This window comes from Drosophila bipectinata, chromosome 3L, assembly GCF_030179905.1.
Source record: "Drosophila bipectinata strain 14024-0381.07 chromosome 3L, DbipHiC1v2, whole genome shotgun sequence".
Lineage (NCBI taxonomy): Eukaryota > Metazoa > Arthropoda > Insecta > Diptera > Drosophilidae > Drosophila > Drosophila bipectinata.
The window spans coordinates 640,561-657,720 of NC_091738.1; the positions used below are offsets into that span (position 1 = coordinate 640,561).

General features: G+C 46.4%; 8 protein-coding genes across 8 annotated transcripts; 5 read left to right on the plus strand and 3 right to left on the minus strand.

Moving 5' to 3' along the window:
- Positions 1-111: 111 nt before the first annotated feature.
- Pex10 (peroxin 10) lies at positions 112-1,567 on the plus strand. The gene is made up of 2 exons (XM_017242742.3): positions 112-480; positions 536-1,567. The coding sequence occupies exons 1-2, from the start codon at positions 208-210 to the stop codon at positions 1,160-1,162; spliced, it is 900 nt and encodes a 299-aa protein (XP_017098231.2). The 5' UTR covers positions 112-207; the 3' UTR covers positions 1,163-1,567.
- LOC108126256 (RNA-binding protein 12) lies at positions 1,238-9,901 on the minus strand. The gene is made up of 3 exons (XM_017242731.3): positions 9,664-9,901; positions 5,096-5,418; positions 1,238-4,592 (listed from the first exon to the last, which is right to left on the minus strand). The coding sequence occupies exons 2-3, from the start codon at positions 5,236-5,238 to the stop codon at positions 1,637-1,639; spliced, it is 3,099 nt and encodes a 1,032-aa protein (XP_017098220.2). The 5' UTR covers positions 5,239-5,418; positions 9,664-9,901; the 3' UTR covers positions 1,238-1,636.
- On the plus strand, positions 7,077-8,978 carry LOC108126259 (bromodomain-containing protein 4). Its single transcript, XM_017242737.3, has one exon. The coding sequence runs from the start codon at positions 7,402-7,404 to the stop codon at positions 8,800-8,802; it is 1,401 nt and encodes a 466-aa protein (XP_017098226.2). The 5' UTR covers positions 7,077-7,401; the 3' UTR covers positions 8,803-8,978.
- On the plus strand, positions 9,202-11,450 carry LOC108126262 (UPF0415 protein C7orf25 homolog). The gene is made up of 4 exons (XM_017242741.3): positions 9,202-9,626; positions 10,085-10,345; positions 10,408-10,734; positions 10,789-11,450. Exons 2-4 carry the CDS (start codon positions 10,187-10,189, stop codon positions 11,416-11,418), a joined length of 1,116 nt encoding a protein of 371 aa, XP_017098230.2. The 5' UTR covers positions 9,202-9,626; positions 10,085-10,186; the 3' UTR covers positions 11,419-11,450.
- A 253-nt stretch (positions 11,451-11,703) lies between these two features.
- On the plus strand, positions 11,704-12,534 carry LOC108126266 (uncharacterized). Its single transcript, XM_017242747.3, has 2 exons — positions 11,704-11,837; positions 11,894-12,534. Exons 1-2 carry the CDS (start codon positions 11,814-11,816, stop codon positions 12,497-12,499), a joined length of 630 nt encoding a protein of 209 aa, XP_017098236.2. The 5' UTR covers positions 11,704-11,813; the 3' UTR covers positions 12,500-12,534.
- LOC108126265 (protein DPCD) lies at positions 12,511-13,335 on the minus strand. The gene has a single exon (XM_017242746.3). The coding sequence runs from the start codon at positions 13,217-13,219 to the stop codon at positions 12,554-12,556; it is 666 nt and encodes a 221-aa protein (XP_017098235.2). The 5' UTR covers positions 13,220-13,335; the 3' UTR covers positions 12,511-12,553.
- Positions 13,336-13,349: 14 nt separating this feature from the next.
- LOC108126264 (B-cell receptor-associated protein 31) lies at positions 13,350-15,100 on the plus strand. Its single transcript, XM_017242743.3, has 3 exons — positions 13,350-13,479; positions 13,586-14,159; positions 14,591-15,100. The coding sequence occupies exons 2-3, from the start codon at positions 13,656-13,658 to the stop codon at positions 14,783-14,785; spliced, it is 699 nt and encodes a 232-aa protein (XP_017098232.1). The 5' UTR covers positions 13,350-13,479; positions 13,586-13,655; the 3' UTR covers positions 14,786-15,100.
- Positions 15,101-15,341: 241 nt separating this feature from the next.
- On the minus strand, positions 15,342-16,925 carry JMJD5 (Jumonji domain containing 5). Its single transcript, XM_017242738.3, has 2 exons — positions 16,484-16,925; positions 15,342-16,430 (listed from the first exon to the last, which is right to left on the minus strand). The coding sequence occupies exons 1-2, from the start codon at positions 16,754-16,756 to the stop codon at positions 15,510-15,512; spliced, it is 1,194 nt and encodes a 397-aa protein (XP_017098227.2). The 5' UTR covers positions 16,757-16,925; the 3' UTR covers positions 15,342-15,509.
- Between the last annotated feature and the right edge of the window lie 235 nt (positions 16,926-17,160).

Sequence of the window (17,160 nt, forward strand, 5' to 3'; positions counted from 1 at the left end):
AATTCTCCCCAAATATTGCAAACTTTCTAAATTTCTTTTATTTACTAATTTTTTGTGAATGCTCCTATCGCTTGCTAGTTCTGATAAGACTGTCATCACTATGCCCATTTGGATGACAGCGATACCAATCAGCTGTTTCTGTTATCTGGGCCGCACTTTGAACGGCTTTTGAAATAAATATGCTAAAGTCAACATCATTCCATTAGGATGGATTTTCGGAATGCCCGCGCCCGGCAGCCGGAGATTGTACGATCCGTGCAGAAGGATGCCCGCTACACCAACGAGCTAGCGGAGGATTTCTCGGATGTCCTGCGGCTGACAGGACCTAGGAACTGGATCAAGTACAACCAAATGTGCAGGCTGCTTGCGGAACTCAGTTACCATGGATTCGCATCGATCAACAATCTGCAAACTCTGGGCGAGGAATACACAGGCATCATACAAGTGGATGGGAACTACAAGCATATTCCCAGCAGAATGGTGGGTTGTTTGATTTTTAGAATTGCATTCGCATATTTACCGCCGTCCCTTCCAGCTGCAACTCCTGGCTATTGTCCTAGAGTTTGGTGGTGATTCCCTCTTCCAAAAGTTGCTCAACAAGCTGGACACTTTGATAGCCAGTCATGAAGAGGTCCGACCCGAAGCCAAGCAGCAGCTAAAGAGTTTCATTCAGCGGCTGCGACAATCGCCTGGCTACGTGAAGGCATTACACAAGTCCCTGTTTTACTTGGACGCCAGTAAATATCAGCTCTCGAAGCGCACTACCGGCATCAACTATGTACTGATCCGCCATTGGCTGCAGCCAGAGTTCTCACTTTATGGCTACAAGATCCTTGGAGTGATTACGTTCCTGCAGGTGACGGTTTCGCTGGCAATCAGCGGCTGGGATGTCTGGCGGGAGCACAAACGCCAGCAGCTAGAGGCCTTAAAAAAGGTGGGAAAGAAGTTCCTGCTGCGAGGGTCCAGCGGGAAAGAGCCAGAGTCAGATGCGCCCCAGTGCATCCTCTGCCTGGAGCCACGTGCGAACAGCAGTCTGACTCCGTGTGGACACATATTCTGCTGGTCTTGCCTCTTAGAGTGGCTGGAGGAGCGAGACGAGTGCCCATTGTGCCGGGAATCGTTGAAAAAGTCACAAGTGATACAACTGCAGAACTATGCCTGAGTTCTCGCCTGGTTTTGGGCGTCCATGCCAAATGCCGCCTTATGTTTAAAGTATTTTTTTAACAATATTTCAACCTTGTATTGTGTAATATTTGTAGTTTATTTACCGAATAATCAGAATTACATTTGGTAAGAATGAATGTGTTGGTCGAAACGGATTTATTAATTTTTTAACAAGTCGTTCTTAAATCTAAAGATAAAGTGTATGTGCTGAACTTATTGCTAATATTATATATTATCATCGAACTATGGCTTTTAACAGGGATACCATATGTTGGGAGATGTTTAATAAATGATTGGGTAGATGTACAGTTCTTCATCTCCTACATGGGTTTTATAATATCATTTATATTTATAACTTTATATTTCGATATTTTCAAATAAAACTATATACATACAATCTGTAGTTAGTCGGTTTTGGTGTGCTTTTGTCTTAGTTACTAATTATATTTACAAAACCCTTCTAGTGGGCAGCCTATACAAGGTCCAGGTAGACGTTGCGGTTGAAGATTTGCTTTCTTCTTCTGGACTCGTAGGCAGAGCGGGCATCTGCCGGAGATTCAAAAGCCACTCGCGTGTCGCCGGTGGGTTTGCCATCGTCGTTGAACCGCCTAATGATGTCGTCCGGGCTCAACTTGTAGTCCCCAAAGAAGCGCAGAATGTCCTTCAGTTCAGCTTTGAAGGGAACGTTGCGCATGGCCACTACGCAGCCGGGGCGGTTGAACTTGTCGGAGATGATCGAAGAGGGCGTGGGCTCCGGGTTTCCAAGGGACAGACTCGATTTCTGGTTGGGTGACACCGAGCTATTACTGCTTTGGGAGGGATCGGGTCGTGCAAACGGATTGAAGTGTTGCTTGGGGGTGTTGGAGGACCCTCCATTGCTGATCTCTCGGCTTTCGGGAGATGATTGCTTCTCCGGTTGCATCGAATTATTATTAGTACTGCGATTGCTGATGTCGTCGAAGCGGCTGGGGCCGCGGCGCCGCGAACCTTGGGACCCCTGACTAGCTCCCCCAGATCCGACACTGCTGGCGATGGCATTGTTTCCGTTTGCGGAGCTTCCACTGTTGCCCTCCACTTGGCGAAGACCATTGCCTCCGGGAAGGTAATCCATAAAGGGCTTGTTCATCTTGTCGGCTATTTCCTGCGGCGTGATGGCAACCACCCGCAGACCTCTTCCTCGAAAGCGGCGGTTATGGAATTCCCTAACGGCTAGCTTGGCACTGTTGGGATCCTGGAACTCCACGATGAACTCCCCGGTACTCTGATTGCGATCATTGAATAACGGCTCCACGTGTTCAACGCGCAGCTGCTCCGAGATGAACAGCTTCCCAAGATCATTGACTCGGGTGCTGTACTCGCAGTTGTGGACCCGCACGAAGACATCCTCCTGCCGCGGCCTCTGGGGCCCGTTATTGCCGTCTCCGCCATTGGACCCATTGTCCATGGGTCCACTGTTGTTGTTGTTGTTCATGTTGATATTGAAGGGATAGTTGTTGCCCCCGTTTTGGTGCTGTGGTGGCATGTTGAAGGGCATCATGTCAACAGCGTTATTACCTCCATTGGAGAAAGTTTGCATCATGTTGGAATTCATGTTCTGTTGATGGTTCTGCTCCTCCTGGGTTCTGGGATCGTTCACATGGCGCCTCCTGGGATCGTTGGGGTTGAACCTTACTTCCTGGTTGTTTTCACGCTCCTGTTCCTGCTCTTGCTGTTGCTGCAGCTGCATCTGCTGTTGCCTTCTCTGCTGATCCCTCAGCAGCTCTTCCCGCTGATCAGCTTCCTCTTTGAGCAACTGTTCGTTGGCTCGGCGCAGCTTCTCCTTGGCGTTCATCATCTCCGCTTGGCTGCTCGGCCTCACCCTCAGCTGCCTGGCTCCGATGTAGTGCGTGGAGATGTCCTCCAGGGCCGTTTGGGCTTCCGCCTCCCTTGCAAACAGGACGAAGGCCACGCATTCGCGCCGATTGTTCGGACTGGGGGACAGGAGAATGTCCACGATGGTGTAGTTGGAGGAGAACATCTTCATGATCTCATGTTCGGTTGTGAGCTGTGGCAGATCCTCAATATACAGGACATTTGTGGGAGCGATGGGCATATTGCCACCACTTGAGCCATATCCTCGGGCCCTCTCGCCACCTCCTCCCCCACTGGCGTTCTGGTTCCTTCTTCCGCCTTCGCCGTTCTGCGTGCGTTCCTCCGCCTGCTCGAACTCCTCGTCCCCAACAGGCGAAATCTGAATCAGGCAGTCCCGGAACACAGTGTTGTTCCTTTGGATTGCCTTTTGGGCACTCGACACCCTGGAGAACTCGACATAGGCCACTCCGGTGCGGTTGCCGTTGACCTGCATGATCTTGATTCCATTGTGAGGAATATACAGCCCCTGAAAGTACTTGCGGATGTCGCTGTACGAGGTGCTGGGGCAAAGGCCGTTGATCCGGATGTAGCATGTGTCTGCCACGGGCAGGGTAGCGTTACTGCCTCCTCCGCTGACCGGCGACATTCCTATGGAAGGTGAGACCTTCGATGCAGTTTGCTGCTGTTGGAGCAGCAACTGTTGCTGCTGGAAGAGCTGCGGGTACATCTGGGCGTACGGATTAACGCTGGCAAAGGCAATGGGCTCCGGCTCGGGTTTGGGTTTGGGGGGCTCCACAGCCGGAACCTGCCCCGGACTGCCTGATGCTACCTGCTGCAGAGCAGCTATTAGCTGCTGAGTCGGAATACTCGAGCTGAGATTGTAGTTGTTGGTCACAGTGTTGGAGGTGTTGTTGGTGGTGTTGCTGGTAGTGTAGCTCTGAAACGAGGGTAATACCTTTGGCAAGTTGAGGCTCAGCCCCATGTTCAGGCTGCCCGGACTCAGGCCGTTTTGGACTGGCAGCGCCCATGGCGAGGGAACAGGACTAGAGCCGGTGGCCAACTTGGACTCCCTTTCCCTGCTGTCTGGCCGTTCTGGGCGGCGCTTTCTTCCACGTTCACGTTCTCGCTCGCGCTCCCGTTCCCTCTCTCGTTCCCGCTCCCGCTCTCGCTCCCTCTCCCTTTCCCGGTCACTATCATCCGAGCTGGAGGAGCGACTGCGGCTGCGGCGACCCGTGACCTCGGACAGGGTTATGCCTGCCTGCTGTTGATAGGCGAGAAAGGAGGGAATGCCCATTGGCATGGAGGGGGCTTTGGTCTGTGCCAGAAAACTGCTGAGACCGCCAATAATCGGCGGCTGGGGAGGAGCAGCAACCATGGTTGGCTTGGGCACCGCCATGGGAATGGGAACGGGTACGGTAATCGGCGGCGCAACAGCGGCCGGAGCGGATATTGGCCCCTTGCGGGCCGTTTCGATAACCTTCTGCATCTCGGCCCGCGAGGAGAGGAGCAAACGAACCTGGACCTCCATTAGCTTTTCGCGATCCTTAAGCATGGCACAGCGGGCGTCCTCGTCGGTGCTATATGGTTGGGTGTCAAGAAAAGGAAGAGAACGAAATCAGGGCAAGAACTCAATTAAAATGACGGCAGTGTCGTGGGTTTGGTTCCCAGGCCAGGTCGCCTTGGTGGCACTTACACAGCCTCAAGGACAGTACAAGATATAATAAGATTTTGGCAGTCAAAATAATAGCACTACTAGTTCCTACAGATGTATCATAAATATGGCCAATGATATCAATGATTGCGTATCCCAGAAAAGGGATCTATCTATGATCGGTTCCAAGGTTATATTATAAGATCAGATCCGTCTATCCGACAGACTCGCTTTACCTGTTCCTGCAGTCCAAAAGTACCAAAACCATGCCACTCTTAGTGCTATTATTTTGACGGCAATTCAAATAGGAAACTCTGGAGCCACTCGCCAGAGGCTGATCTCAGCCCCCGCTGGCCCCGAGAAGTCGAAGCCGCCGGAAGCTCTGGGATTGCAATAGGTATATCGTAATGATCAGATTTGGCTAACTACCTGAAAGCGATGAACGCGTCGCCCATCTCGCCGCCGATTATGTGGACACCGCCCTCTGGAATCGCTAGGCCCGAGAAGAAGTTGCGAATGTCGCGGGCATTTGCCGTCCACGGCAGATTTTGTAACCGAATAATCACACTCATCTTGACAATCAATTTGATTTGGATTTTCAATTTATTTCTTTTTTAGTACAGACAGAGAGCACGCTGTCTGGGATATCCTGGAACGCTGGCTGACGATCCTTAGTCAGCGACAGATCCGCAATCCTTGGGGTGGCTCATAAGTAGTCCATTGCCTTGAGTTCAGCCCGATGGTCATGAAACCTGTAACGAGAATCGCATAATTATGGAGGTTTGATTAGTAGGATTTGGAGATGTCTCGTTTCTGATGGATACGGGTAACATTACCAGCTGTGTGGCATTATTATCCAACTTTATTTATTGTTTTGAAATGCTTAAAATACTAATTCCCAGGTGATAATTGTATATGTTTAAAGGCAAAGCAGACAGACAACTCGTATTCCCGGTTTAAGAAATGTACCCCCCTTTTATGATAAAAATCTCCAACTCTAAACGGCTTTGTGGGATTTGAAAGATTGCATTTTGGCTATCAGACATCAACACCCCCTTCTACTATATCATTCGCAGTATGAACTACATTTTTAATGCCAACTTCCTTGGAGGATATCATGTGCTTAGCTTGGTCCGCGATGCATATCGCAGAGGGGATCGACACATTACCATCAGACACTCCATGTTCACAGCTTCGCTAAACATTTTCGTTTAATTTTTGTCATTACCAGCCTGAAACTGATGTGACTATTGCGTAATGCGACCAGTTTCCCCACAAACCGAGAGCTGCTTCCAGAAGGTCCACCTGGGATCCCACTTACCCGGTCGCATTGTGACCTTCGCACATGATCTTCCCAGCTGCCAGAGCGAGAGATTCAGGCAAAAAATAACTATCCCTAGTTAACACTTGGTAGGACGCCCACCATCCACGGATGGTGGATCGGTGGAGATCCCACACGTCCACACCAGCATGCTCCACAATCATTAGCGGCTTCAATTTCCTCATTAGACGCACTCAATTAGCCGCTGCTGAAGCGACTTTTGTGTCCACTAATGGAGGATTGGGGGATGGGGTCTGCAGGCTGGAGCTTCAGGACCGCGAGCTGCTTTCCCAAAACAGAAGAAGTGGCTGCTGACTGGCCCGCAAAACCCGTTGATCGTTTTGGACGTAATGGGAAAGCGATTATGCAGCTTTAATTCAAACGGTGGGGCTAGCGATTGCTGTTGCGATTGGATTGGATTGGGTTGTCGGTGGTTGGTTTGTTTGTGTCGCGGTGTCAAAGACATCGGGGATTCAGAGCTCAGCAGCAGGAAACCCAAACCGAAACCCACAACCGATCTCCTTCCGCCTGGCTATATAAAAAGCATTGTTGGCCAAGATGCCTGGCAGTAAGAAACCCGACTTGACCGCGTAACCGTCCAATACCGATCGTCATAGATCCTCGCAATTATCGCAATCACCTCGGCATAGGATAGTCATCGTTAAACGATCGGATCAATCAATTGATCGATCGCATGTGCGGATCATTAAAGAAATGATCCTCCCGATAGTGAGTGATCGTAAAGCCTGGTATTACCCTTGAAAGCGGGTCTTTATAAGTGAAGTAGTTGCTTCGAGTGTGGTTTCAAAGGAATTTAACTAAAAAACAACTTACTCTTCAGTTTCTACATAATCTTCGGCTTTAATATCCATAAAATAGATATTCATCCACTTGTTATGAGATATTTGATCTTCGGTAGATCAATTATAAATCGATATTATCGAATAATTATTAAAGACCTTGTACCACTGCAATATACAATTTAAAATTGATTAGGTCCTGAATGGATATACTTAAAGGATATACGTATTTAAGCTTTAATTGTTGAAGTATTTATGTACTTTGGAAAAGATCTGGGGCCTTACTTACCTCCAGAGTGTTACGTTTTAATCCAAAATAACTTCAAAGATAAAGGTTTTAAGACATAATTATTACATCTAACGATTACCGCAGTAGTTTTCAAGATGTAATAGTTTCTTTTTTATTAAATAGAATGTGAATTAAAGAAATATGCCAGTCAAGGGCCTAAATAATCCAAAACAGAGGGATTTTAGAACTGATTATTAAAATTATAGAAATCTAACAAGGAAAAAAAATCTGTTTTTCTTTTTTAAATCTGTTTTGTTTCTTTCTAAACTTAAACAATAAAAAAAAACTAAAAAGTAATGTCCGATAGCTTCCCTGCTTTCAGACAATGGCCGCCCTGGGCCTCCTCCTTCTAGTGGGCGTGCACGGGACCACAATAATCAGCATCAAGTATCCGGAGAAGCCAGCAGACGTGATCGTGGAGCCACAGCCCGCCAAGAGGGACCTGAGTCTCAGCTATGCGGCCACCAACATTGACTCCAAGGAGGGAACTCGTGTCAAGACCATCACAGTGATCAAGAATGTCGGAGGCATACCTGCTTCAGCCGCTGCCGCCGCCGCAGAGGAAGTGGCCGCCCTCGGAGCTTCTGCCGGCCACAACCCAACGAAGCTGGCTATCGATCCGAAGCTGCACAAGAGCGAGGAGTGGGCCAATGCCTTCCGGGACAACTTTGAATCGTACGGAGCGCTGCCCGATGTACCGGACATTGATGACCTTTTCGAGTTTGTGAACCGGAAGAAACCGCAGGAGGCAGAAAAGAAGCTGGAGGCGTCTCCCGAACAGGAGGACAAGGCTAAGAAAGAGCCCGCCAAGCCAGTGGCGGAATCTACCACCAAGAAGGTTACAGCTAGTGAGCAAAGCGATGGATTAGCAGGGAGGAGGACTATCCAGGACGGAGGCACGACTGGCAACGTCGATAGCGACGAGGCGGTGGTGGAGAAGATCAAGGGCGATGCCGAGCTGCTGCCACACATCGAGCAGGCCAACATCCTGCGCCTCCAGGCTGCTCAGGCTCGCTCCGGGCTGCGCACCAAAGAGTCCTTGATCGCCGTCAACTACTCCACACCGATGCACCAGGTGAGCCAATACTTCGACAACTATGTCCAGGCAGTGCCCAATGGCTACGACTACTCCAAGCCCTGCGGAGCTCTACCAGGCAACAGCATCCAAGTAACCACGCCCTCGGGTCGCACCTACGACATTCCGCAAAGCAATAGCAGCGGTACTGGCGGCGGAAATCACCCGTATATCGCCCCGGCGATCTCAAAGAAGACGCAGATTCCAGCAGGACCGCCCCAACCGGCGGTCCAGCAGCCTCCACCGCCCAACTACTCGTCCGTGAACTCTATTGTGCCTCCATTGGCCCAACAGCAGCCCCAACCTGTGCCCCAGGGCGTTCCCAACCAGAACTTGCCACCAACACCACAGCAGCCACCGATAGTAACACCACCAAGCAATGTAAACATCCTTCCACCTCTTGGTGGGGGCACTGGCGGAATCTCCACCAGCCAGCGTCCCTACGTGGCGCCTAAGCTGCGCAACAACGGCCTGGGCATCAGTCGGGCTCCAAGCAGCACCCAGGGACCGGTCCTGTTTCCCCCAGTTACCATACAACAGCCCGGTATTCCGGTGGGAAATCCTCCGCAGGCACCCAGCTTCCGCACAAACATTTACGGTGGCGGCTCAAATCGACCAAACACCTTGCGATCGCGTGGCCTAAAGTATTAAGCTCCTAAACTAAAGATGCACATTAAATAGTATGATAAGTTATCAAAATTGTTAACAAATAAGTAAGATTTGAAGACTTTAAGCACTTGTTAGTATTTTCCCATTATATCATGGACTATATGCACACCTAATAATAAAAGAAAAGATATTCAAACTAATAGAATTAAGATTACGTAGAGAAGAGAAAAGCAATAAACTTATAGACCCGAACATGAATAACGAAACTTTCTAAAACATTACGAGAGTGCGGGAAAGTCTGCCGACTGTCGCCAGGGTTGCCAATACTTAAAAATTAGTGTAACAAATTTGGTTTCGGGGATGGGTTTGGTTTATTTACAATATTTGATGAGTAAATAATTTACATGATCAGCATGCTTGACAACCGAAAACAAACAACAGCTGAGAGTTACTATGGTGGTCGGTACTGTACCTAGGATTGGTTCTCTTTTGTGTACCTGTCTTTCCAGCCACACTTGCAGTTGAGCCCCTTCTGCAATATGTGAATTATGAAAGACGTAATTGTAGACCTAACTGTACTTAGTACTTGAGTAATGAGCTGGACCAATAAAAAAGGCACTCCTATCACAGCGAGGCACAAGCAATTAAGAACAAGCACTGCGGGAAAAATCGATATTCAACTATCGACACTTTCAGTGACCTACTCTTGATTAAATTACACACTTTGTCATCTTGCTTTGCAATTTTTTAATCACAATCCTCTAGCTTGTTGGTGTTGTGGTGTAGTTGTTGCAGTCGAGACATCTCCGCGCAAGAAGAGTAGGCAAGCGAAGCGAATGGACGAGGGGGACGTCGACGCCCTCTAAGTACGAGTACTGATTTATTCAATGAACTTTTACTCACCACGCAAAACCTCACAAAACGCAATCTATTCTGGACTAGTAATGCACAAAGACAGATGGGTTCGTTTTGAGACAAGCGATATATATTTATTTCGACAATTCCTGTTGTTGATCGGCTGAAAATTGTAATTTCCTGGCAGCTTCACGAAATAATGCTGTAATTGAAAATTGAGTCTCTGCGTCTGTATGGGTGACAAAAACAAAAAACAATATGGCGACTACGATCTATGTGGCCCTATAGCTTGAATGCCAGAATACCACAGGAAGTGTTGCCAACTATCATAAAATTATCGTTATCGATTTTTCTGAAATGTTTGCGGAATTTAATTTTATTATTAAAATGTCTATTTTGTCACGATCTAGCATGCTATTTCGAATAAATAGACATTTAACTTGTTCTGTTTATAAACATTTTTATTTAGGATCTTGGCTCCATAAGGGTTAAAAGAGATTTATGGTCACACCAGCTGACAATTAAAAATAAACAAATTTCAAGAATTCTGTAAATATTTCAAACATTTTAAATGGAGGAACAAGAAGACCAGGAACAACTCTACAGGGAGGCGCAAAAGAAAGTGGAGCTGGGAGAGGAACTCAAAGTAGCCCTCAAGGACTTTGAAGACATTCCCGGAGTCACGAAGGTGCAGCGAAAAATCCAGCAGGAACTCAAGTTTCTAAATAAGGTAAACAGGTGTCAGCATATATGTATTTATGAAAAGGATCCTCTACTTCCCTATCTTTGCAGGTGATTTCCACCAAATCCGTTAAAGAGCACCACATAACCAGCAGCAATTTTGTTTATTACGACTTTCTTATTAAAACACTGCGATTGCAACAAGGAGTCGTGGACATCAATGCTGTTTTCCGATTGGAATCGCGGGATAATCCACTGCGGGTCGATATTGTAGCAAACAATGGGCTCAAGTGGGTGAAGGTGATAGCCAGGAACTCGAAATCTGTGGAAGATGCAGTCCGAGGATGTGTGAGCATGGGTGCCAGAAGTGTCTTGGATCAGGCGGAAGATTATCTGGAGGCCAGTTCCCTGCACTTTTGCATGTTCCAGAAGCCAAAAGTGTGTATAATAGTCCATTGTACCTGAATTACTCATTTAATATCCATCTTTCAGATCGTCTTTTACTTTTCCAACAAAATAGAGGATTCGCTTCGTGAAGAGCTCCTGGAAATGGGCGTGCAAACCGCTTCTCTAGACTCGCCGGACAGTGATGTAGATGAATATGCCACTACTTCGAATGAACTGAACTTGGATGTAACCACCCTTCTAGCCTACGTGAGTGCCTTGACGAATGGAAATGCCAACTGGGTATACAAGGAACAGTTGCTCACTGAACAAGCTGAAAGAGAACGAGCTTCCCCCTTGAAACCGCTTCTGGAGAAAATCCTTGAAGGGAAAAAGCTAGTCTGCTGCCAGCTAGCATACGATGCCTTTCAAAATATTCTTGACATAGTCGGTGGGCCGGAGGAGCGAAAGCGGGCCGAAGAACTAATGAAAAGGGTCAGCGTTTATCCGGACGTGGAAAGCATTCCAGAGGAATTCTCCCACATTCGCTTCACTGCCAATGTGAACGAGCGAAGCTTGAAAATATTTAGTTTTGGGATGGCCAGACAAATTTTTACTGTGACTTCGAATAAGGCTTTTGTAAGATCAGCTAAAATGCAAGGTATCAATGTACCTGTTTTTGTACACGCTTCTGTGGCACTAACCGAGGGCAAACAGGCCAACGCTAAACCACTTTGAAAGATAATAAATGTTGATCATTTTTATTTTAATTCATATTTTCAGTTTAATTATCTTTTGAATTTTTACCTGCGCGGGTACGGATTTCAAAAATGTACCTGGCCACACTAAAACATACATTGTAAACAAAGGGAAATTGTTGGAAACTGCGACTTTAATATTTCAGCTGATTTCTGTTTATATGATTGGACACTAAACAAAATTAAAGAAAAGACAACCCCAGCAGAAACACTTAATAAAGTTTAATTAATTTTTCTAAAAAGGGTATCCTATGTCCCATTTTAGTAAAATCAATAAACATTGGCAAGTCAATAGAAGCTCCACCACTTAGTAAGTGGAACTTGGATTCCCTTACTAATATTTCACACTGGTGTTTTAATAAAACAGAAAAAAACATGGACTGCGCTCCTCTAAATTTGGTAAATTGCTCTTAAATGTTCATTGTGCCACCCACTAAAAATGTATTTGTTTATAGGCACACTTCCACGAGCGACGATCGGAGCGGTTCATCCGCAATCATCGTTATGAGGAAGCTATCAAGGCCCTGGAAACATCTTTGATTTACATACAGGATGCCCAGAAGAACGTTTGCTTGCCAAAATCCAAGGAGGTTCTGGACACTTTAACGCTGGACTTCCAAAGGAAACTCCGTCAGATTGAAATAAGGAAAACTCAGCATGGGCTGAACAAGCTGAATGACTTTGCTCCTTTGAAGGAAACAAGCCCTATGCTACCGCTCCGACCGGACAATAGTGGAAGTGGGGGACTGGTTTCGGCCCAGTCCGTTGCCAAGGCAATCGACAAAACTGTTCAGGATTTCGATGCCAAATTCACATCTACGCTGGCGAATAAGGCTCATTTGGCAACTTCGGAGCCCCAAATAGATGCCATCAAAAATATAGATTCAGTGAGAGGCGACGAAGAGGATGCCTTTGAGAATCGCCTGGCTGGCAGCGAGGATTTGGATTTGCCTTCCCTGGCTCCCTTGGAGCTTCCCTCCTTTGACTATAGTCTCTTTACCAGTTCTTCAGCTCCATCGCTGGCAAGCTTTGCAGGCTTCGCGGAGAGTTTCCAAAAGTAACTTAAAATATATTTAAAAAATAGCATATTCTTAACCCATAACAAGACTAGACTTTTATTTGGCCATAAGACCCTTGAGGAGATCGTCCATGTCTGTTTCGGTTTCAACATTTTTCAGTAACAGCAAAACCTGCGCCTCCATCTCGCATAGGATATCCGGTTTCTTGTAGGTGATAATTAGGGTGTTGAACTGATGGTGGACAGAGATATTATCCTGCGCGGGAGCGACACCACAACGATCCAAATCTTGAACTGGTATTACCTTGTAGTACTTCTTATTGCTAGTGCGTACAATGATGGCTCGCTGCTCCGGGCTAGCGGTGACATTGTATACATCCAAGGGGTATGGCATGTTTCGGATGCGCCACTCGATGTTCTTCTTGGTAACCCTCTTGGAGAGCAAAGGAGCTGTGTTGCTTTCCCTGACGGTAAACTCGCTTCCGCCTAGTGGTTCCGCATCACCTCCAGGTCCGTTCTGTTTGTTGCCCGACCAATTCAGTTGACGCGGCTCTTCGCCCAGCTCGATCTCCCACTCCGGCTCTCCCATCAACTGCTTGCACTTTCGCCAGGCACGGCGCTGAATGATTCCCGTGTCCATGTTGTACTCCTCGGCCATCTGCTGTCCGTCCGGAAACTTGTAGAGAACCTTGCGCAGCCGGCCGCTGATCATGGAGTTCTTCTCCGCCGACTGCAGGTAGTTCAGCCAGTTTTGGTAGGACATTTTGTGAAGTATTCTATGGTTGAATCGAAAATAACAACTAAATTTGATCGATGGCGCTAAGTTGTTAAAAAGCACATTTCGTTCGCCCTGGCAACCCAGCTGTCAACTTGCTTGAAAGTTTTTCCAGGGCTGTCAGGGTCGTGGCTACTATCGATAGAATCATCGATGTGTTTCCAGCTCTAGAGTTGACGTGGTCGCCAAAGACGCAAATAATATTCGCATATTTCATCACGACTAGCTATTTATTGTTGCTATTTAAAGTAAGCTGCCACACGTACTCCGCACGTCGTTTAAAAATAGCACCAAGAGCATCAGGAACGCACACCTCGCACATCAAAAGCTAATTGTAGAAAATTCTCGTTGCAGAGCAGGCGAGACTGAATCGAAACCAAAACCGAAAAACGAATCAAAAAGACAATTTGCAAGTCAAATTAAAATGAGTTTGGTGTGGACTTTGATCGCCGGCTTTCTCTACGCAGAGATTGCCTTAGTCCTTCTGCTGGTCCTGCCAGTGGCGAGTCCTTACCGATGGAACCGGCTCTTCAAGTCGAAGTTCCTAGCGATGTTAGCCAAACAGGCACACATATACTTCTTTCTCATTATGGCATTTTTGGTGATCTTCTTGCTGGAGGCCATTCGCGAAATGAGGAAGTACTCGCACTTTGAGCAGGCCGGGGAGGTGCACCTCAACGTGGAGATGCAGCACTCGATGCGCCTCTTCCGTGCCCAGCGCAACTTCTACATTTCTGGATTCTCCATCTTTCTGGTCCTGGTCATCCGGCGACTGGTGACCTTGGTCTCTGCCCAGGCCAACCTTTTGGCTCAGAGCGAGGCCTCCTTGAAACAGGCTCAGAGCGCCACCGCTGCCGCTCGCTCCCTGATCGAGAAGGGTAACACCGAGAAGGCCAAGGAGGCTGGCGAGGACACCACCCTGAATGAGGTAAGTGCTTATTCTCGATCCTTGCAACCCATCCCCAGGAATGGCATGTTTAGAGAGCTAACACATAAGACTTTGGAGTTACTTTGGCTACTACCAGCTGTACAAAAATGGCAATGCATATAGAGATGCAGTCGGAAGAAAGTAGACTTTTCTAAATTATCTGCAAAGCCACTGCTATTATTCCGATTGTATTATTTTAAAACCACACCCAAACCAAAAGTTGGGCCATGAAACAGCCACTATGCGAAAGTAAAACCTCTTCTAAAAACTCTTTAAACAGCTGTCAGGCCTGCGGAGACGTGTGCAAGGACTCAGTGCCCGAATATCCTAAATATCAAATATCCATCCACACACATTCCCATACCCGAACCAAATCGAAACATAAAACACGAAAAAATAACCGAAAACTCAACTCGAACTCGAACTTTCAGCTCAACAAGCTGCGTGAGCGCGTCCAGGAGCTCACATCCGAGCTTAACCGCGAGAAGAAGGACAAGGAGGCCGTCAAGTCACAGGCGGAGAGCATCAACCGCGAGTACGACCGCCTCACCGAGGAGTACAGCAAGCTCCAGAAGCAGATTACCATTGGAGGAGCCTCCAAGGGCTCTGGCGACAAGGATGATTAATCGCTAGGACGCTAGGAGCGCCAGTCAACCAACATTTAAATAACGATAAGACTTATACATGGCGGTGGGGGCGGCGGCGACAGCAGGCACATTTAAAAGATTACAAACGATTTTAAATCGATAAAAGCACACATCCTAATCCTCATACATATATGCACCTAACCATGATAACGGATTGCTTACTGATAGTAGTTTCCCGTTGCGTTTGTTTCGCCCAAAAAATTTATTGTATTTAATTTGTACGTCTTAAGTTTTGTTCGCCACTGTAACACTCAATGCAAAAGCATCGTGGCTATTAAACGAAAACAAAAAGTATTCCTCCAGTTTCGCCACTGATGATTCATCTTCGCCAGCTGATAGTCCACATCATTTCAAGAAATTATTGCAATGACGTCATTAGACTACTTGTTTGTCCAGTTGGCGATCAATGTTCGGCCGATAAACAAAATCTTTGCATTCAGGGGAGGGGTTAACTGCTTTGGGAACGTATCTTTGGAATGCTATAAAAGCCTATAAATACCCCGGCACTCAATAATGTTTAAAGCTCAACAGAATATGCATTCTATCTATGGCATAATAGTATTTATTTAACATTGTTTATCAAGATAAAAATCTTATCTAACTCGCTTTTGGCTTTTAATGTTCAGTTTAGGTTTCGAACTTTGGGCAAACATGTTCATGTGAAGTACCTCCCGAGTACTGAGCTGATAAGCAATACACTCACCTATTCCCACCAAAAGCTAACTGAGAAGCTAGGGGCTTCAGATCGCACATAGTGCCACCACTTTGGCGGCATATACAAGCAGTCTCCTGCTTGTAGGAGCAGGTCATAGAACTTAACCTCTTTTAGCAGAGGATACTTTTCAAGGTCGGGATTTGCAGCATCTATTTGGGATGTATTTCCCAGAAATTCGCTGTCGTGGGGGTACAGTTTCTCTGTATCTTCAGGAGCGGCAAGTATAATCCTCTTGGAGCCAAAAACCTGGCACAGCAAGTTGTGCTTTGGATCATAGTGCATGGGGGAAATGGTTCCCGCTGGACCCAGCCAGGCCTTTATATCTACCGCTCCAGGAGGATCATCTCTACTTATTGTACAGTAATCCGGAATGGATATATCCTTCTTAAGCGCTGGTATCTGTGAAAAGAGTTCGTGCTGCGCAAGGTACTCAATTTCCTGGCTTCCGCTTTCACTTCCAAATTGCCTCTGCAGAAAGTCTCGAATCTTAACCAGCTGCTGGGACCACTCATCGCTGGCATAGTTGGACCCAATCTCTATGGGTACAGTACGGCTTCCAGCTGTTTTGAGCAGGTAATTCAGATCCAACCACTTTTCCATAGCTGGCCAATGCTGGATGGTGTTAAGCAAGAGAGTGGGTTGCCGTGGTTCAAAACATTTAGTTTTGAACTCGTTTAAGCTGGGGGCCTCTAATTGGGGAATATCACAGGAGCTTTGGAGTCGAGGAGATGGCATCAGGATTGGTAATGGCCGCGAGGGTTCCACTTGTTCCTCATCTAGGTATTGCATTAAGGCCATTTTCAGATCGCTCCAATCCTCCATGCATCCCAAGAGCTGAGCCTCATCTAGGATTCCACTGCATATTTCCCGTTGAGCAGGACTTGTGCTCTCAAGAAGAAGGAAAAATATCTAAAAATTCTCAGTTATGTAGATTAATTCTAATAATGTTTTTGATTTCTTACTTTAAAGTAGCATCCAATGGCATATATTTTCCTTATGTTTAAGGGGACACTGCTAAAGTGCCCTGTGTGTATGCGCTCCCAGTTTCTGTCCACCAGGGCACTGACCAGGTACCGGATCTCTTCATCATCGTGGCGTTTGTAAGATTCCCATTTCTCCATAAAGCTTATTGCTTTTTTAAGAATATACCGCGCCTCCACTTCATTCTCAAGTAGGTCTTCGACATCATCTAAGCGGGGAAGCAGCTGTGCAAGCTTCAATAGCGTTGGATCCATTAAACCCCTTGGATTTATTTTTGTTTACGGTTTTTGTTTACATCGCGAGGCTTTCAATTAGCGGCGTATAAGCTCATCGTTAAGTATCGATAGATTTGAAAAGCTTTGAAATTTATCGATGTTTAACGGTCAATTTGGGTATTTTTGGCGATCAGTTGAATTTTGAATTATTTTAAACAATTGATTTTCTGGATAACATAATCCAGTTTTAAATTTTTAAAAATTTAATAATTAATGACTAATAAAATACAAGTTTTTTGTATTGAGTATTTAATAACAATTTAAAAGATTTTAAGAAATCGAGTAAAATATAATAAAATTTGTTGAATGTTTTAAATGAAGAAGAAAATTATACCAATTGAATTAGCTTGAATGCTTCTATAGAAAGAATTATTTATGGCTTC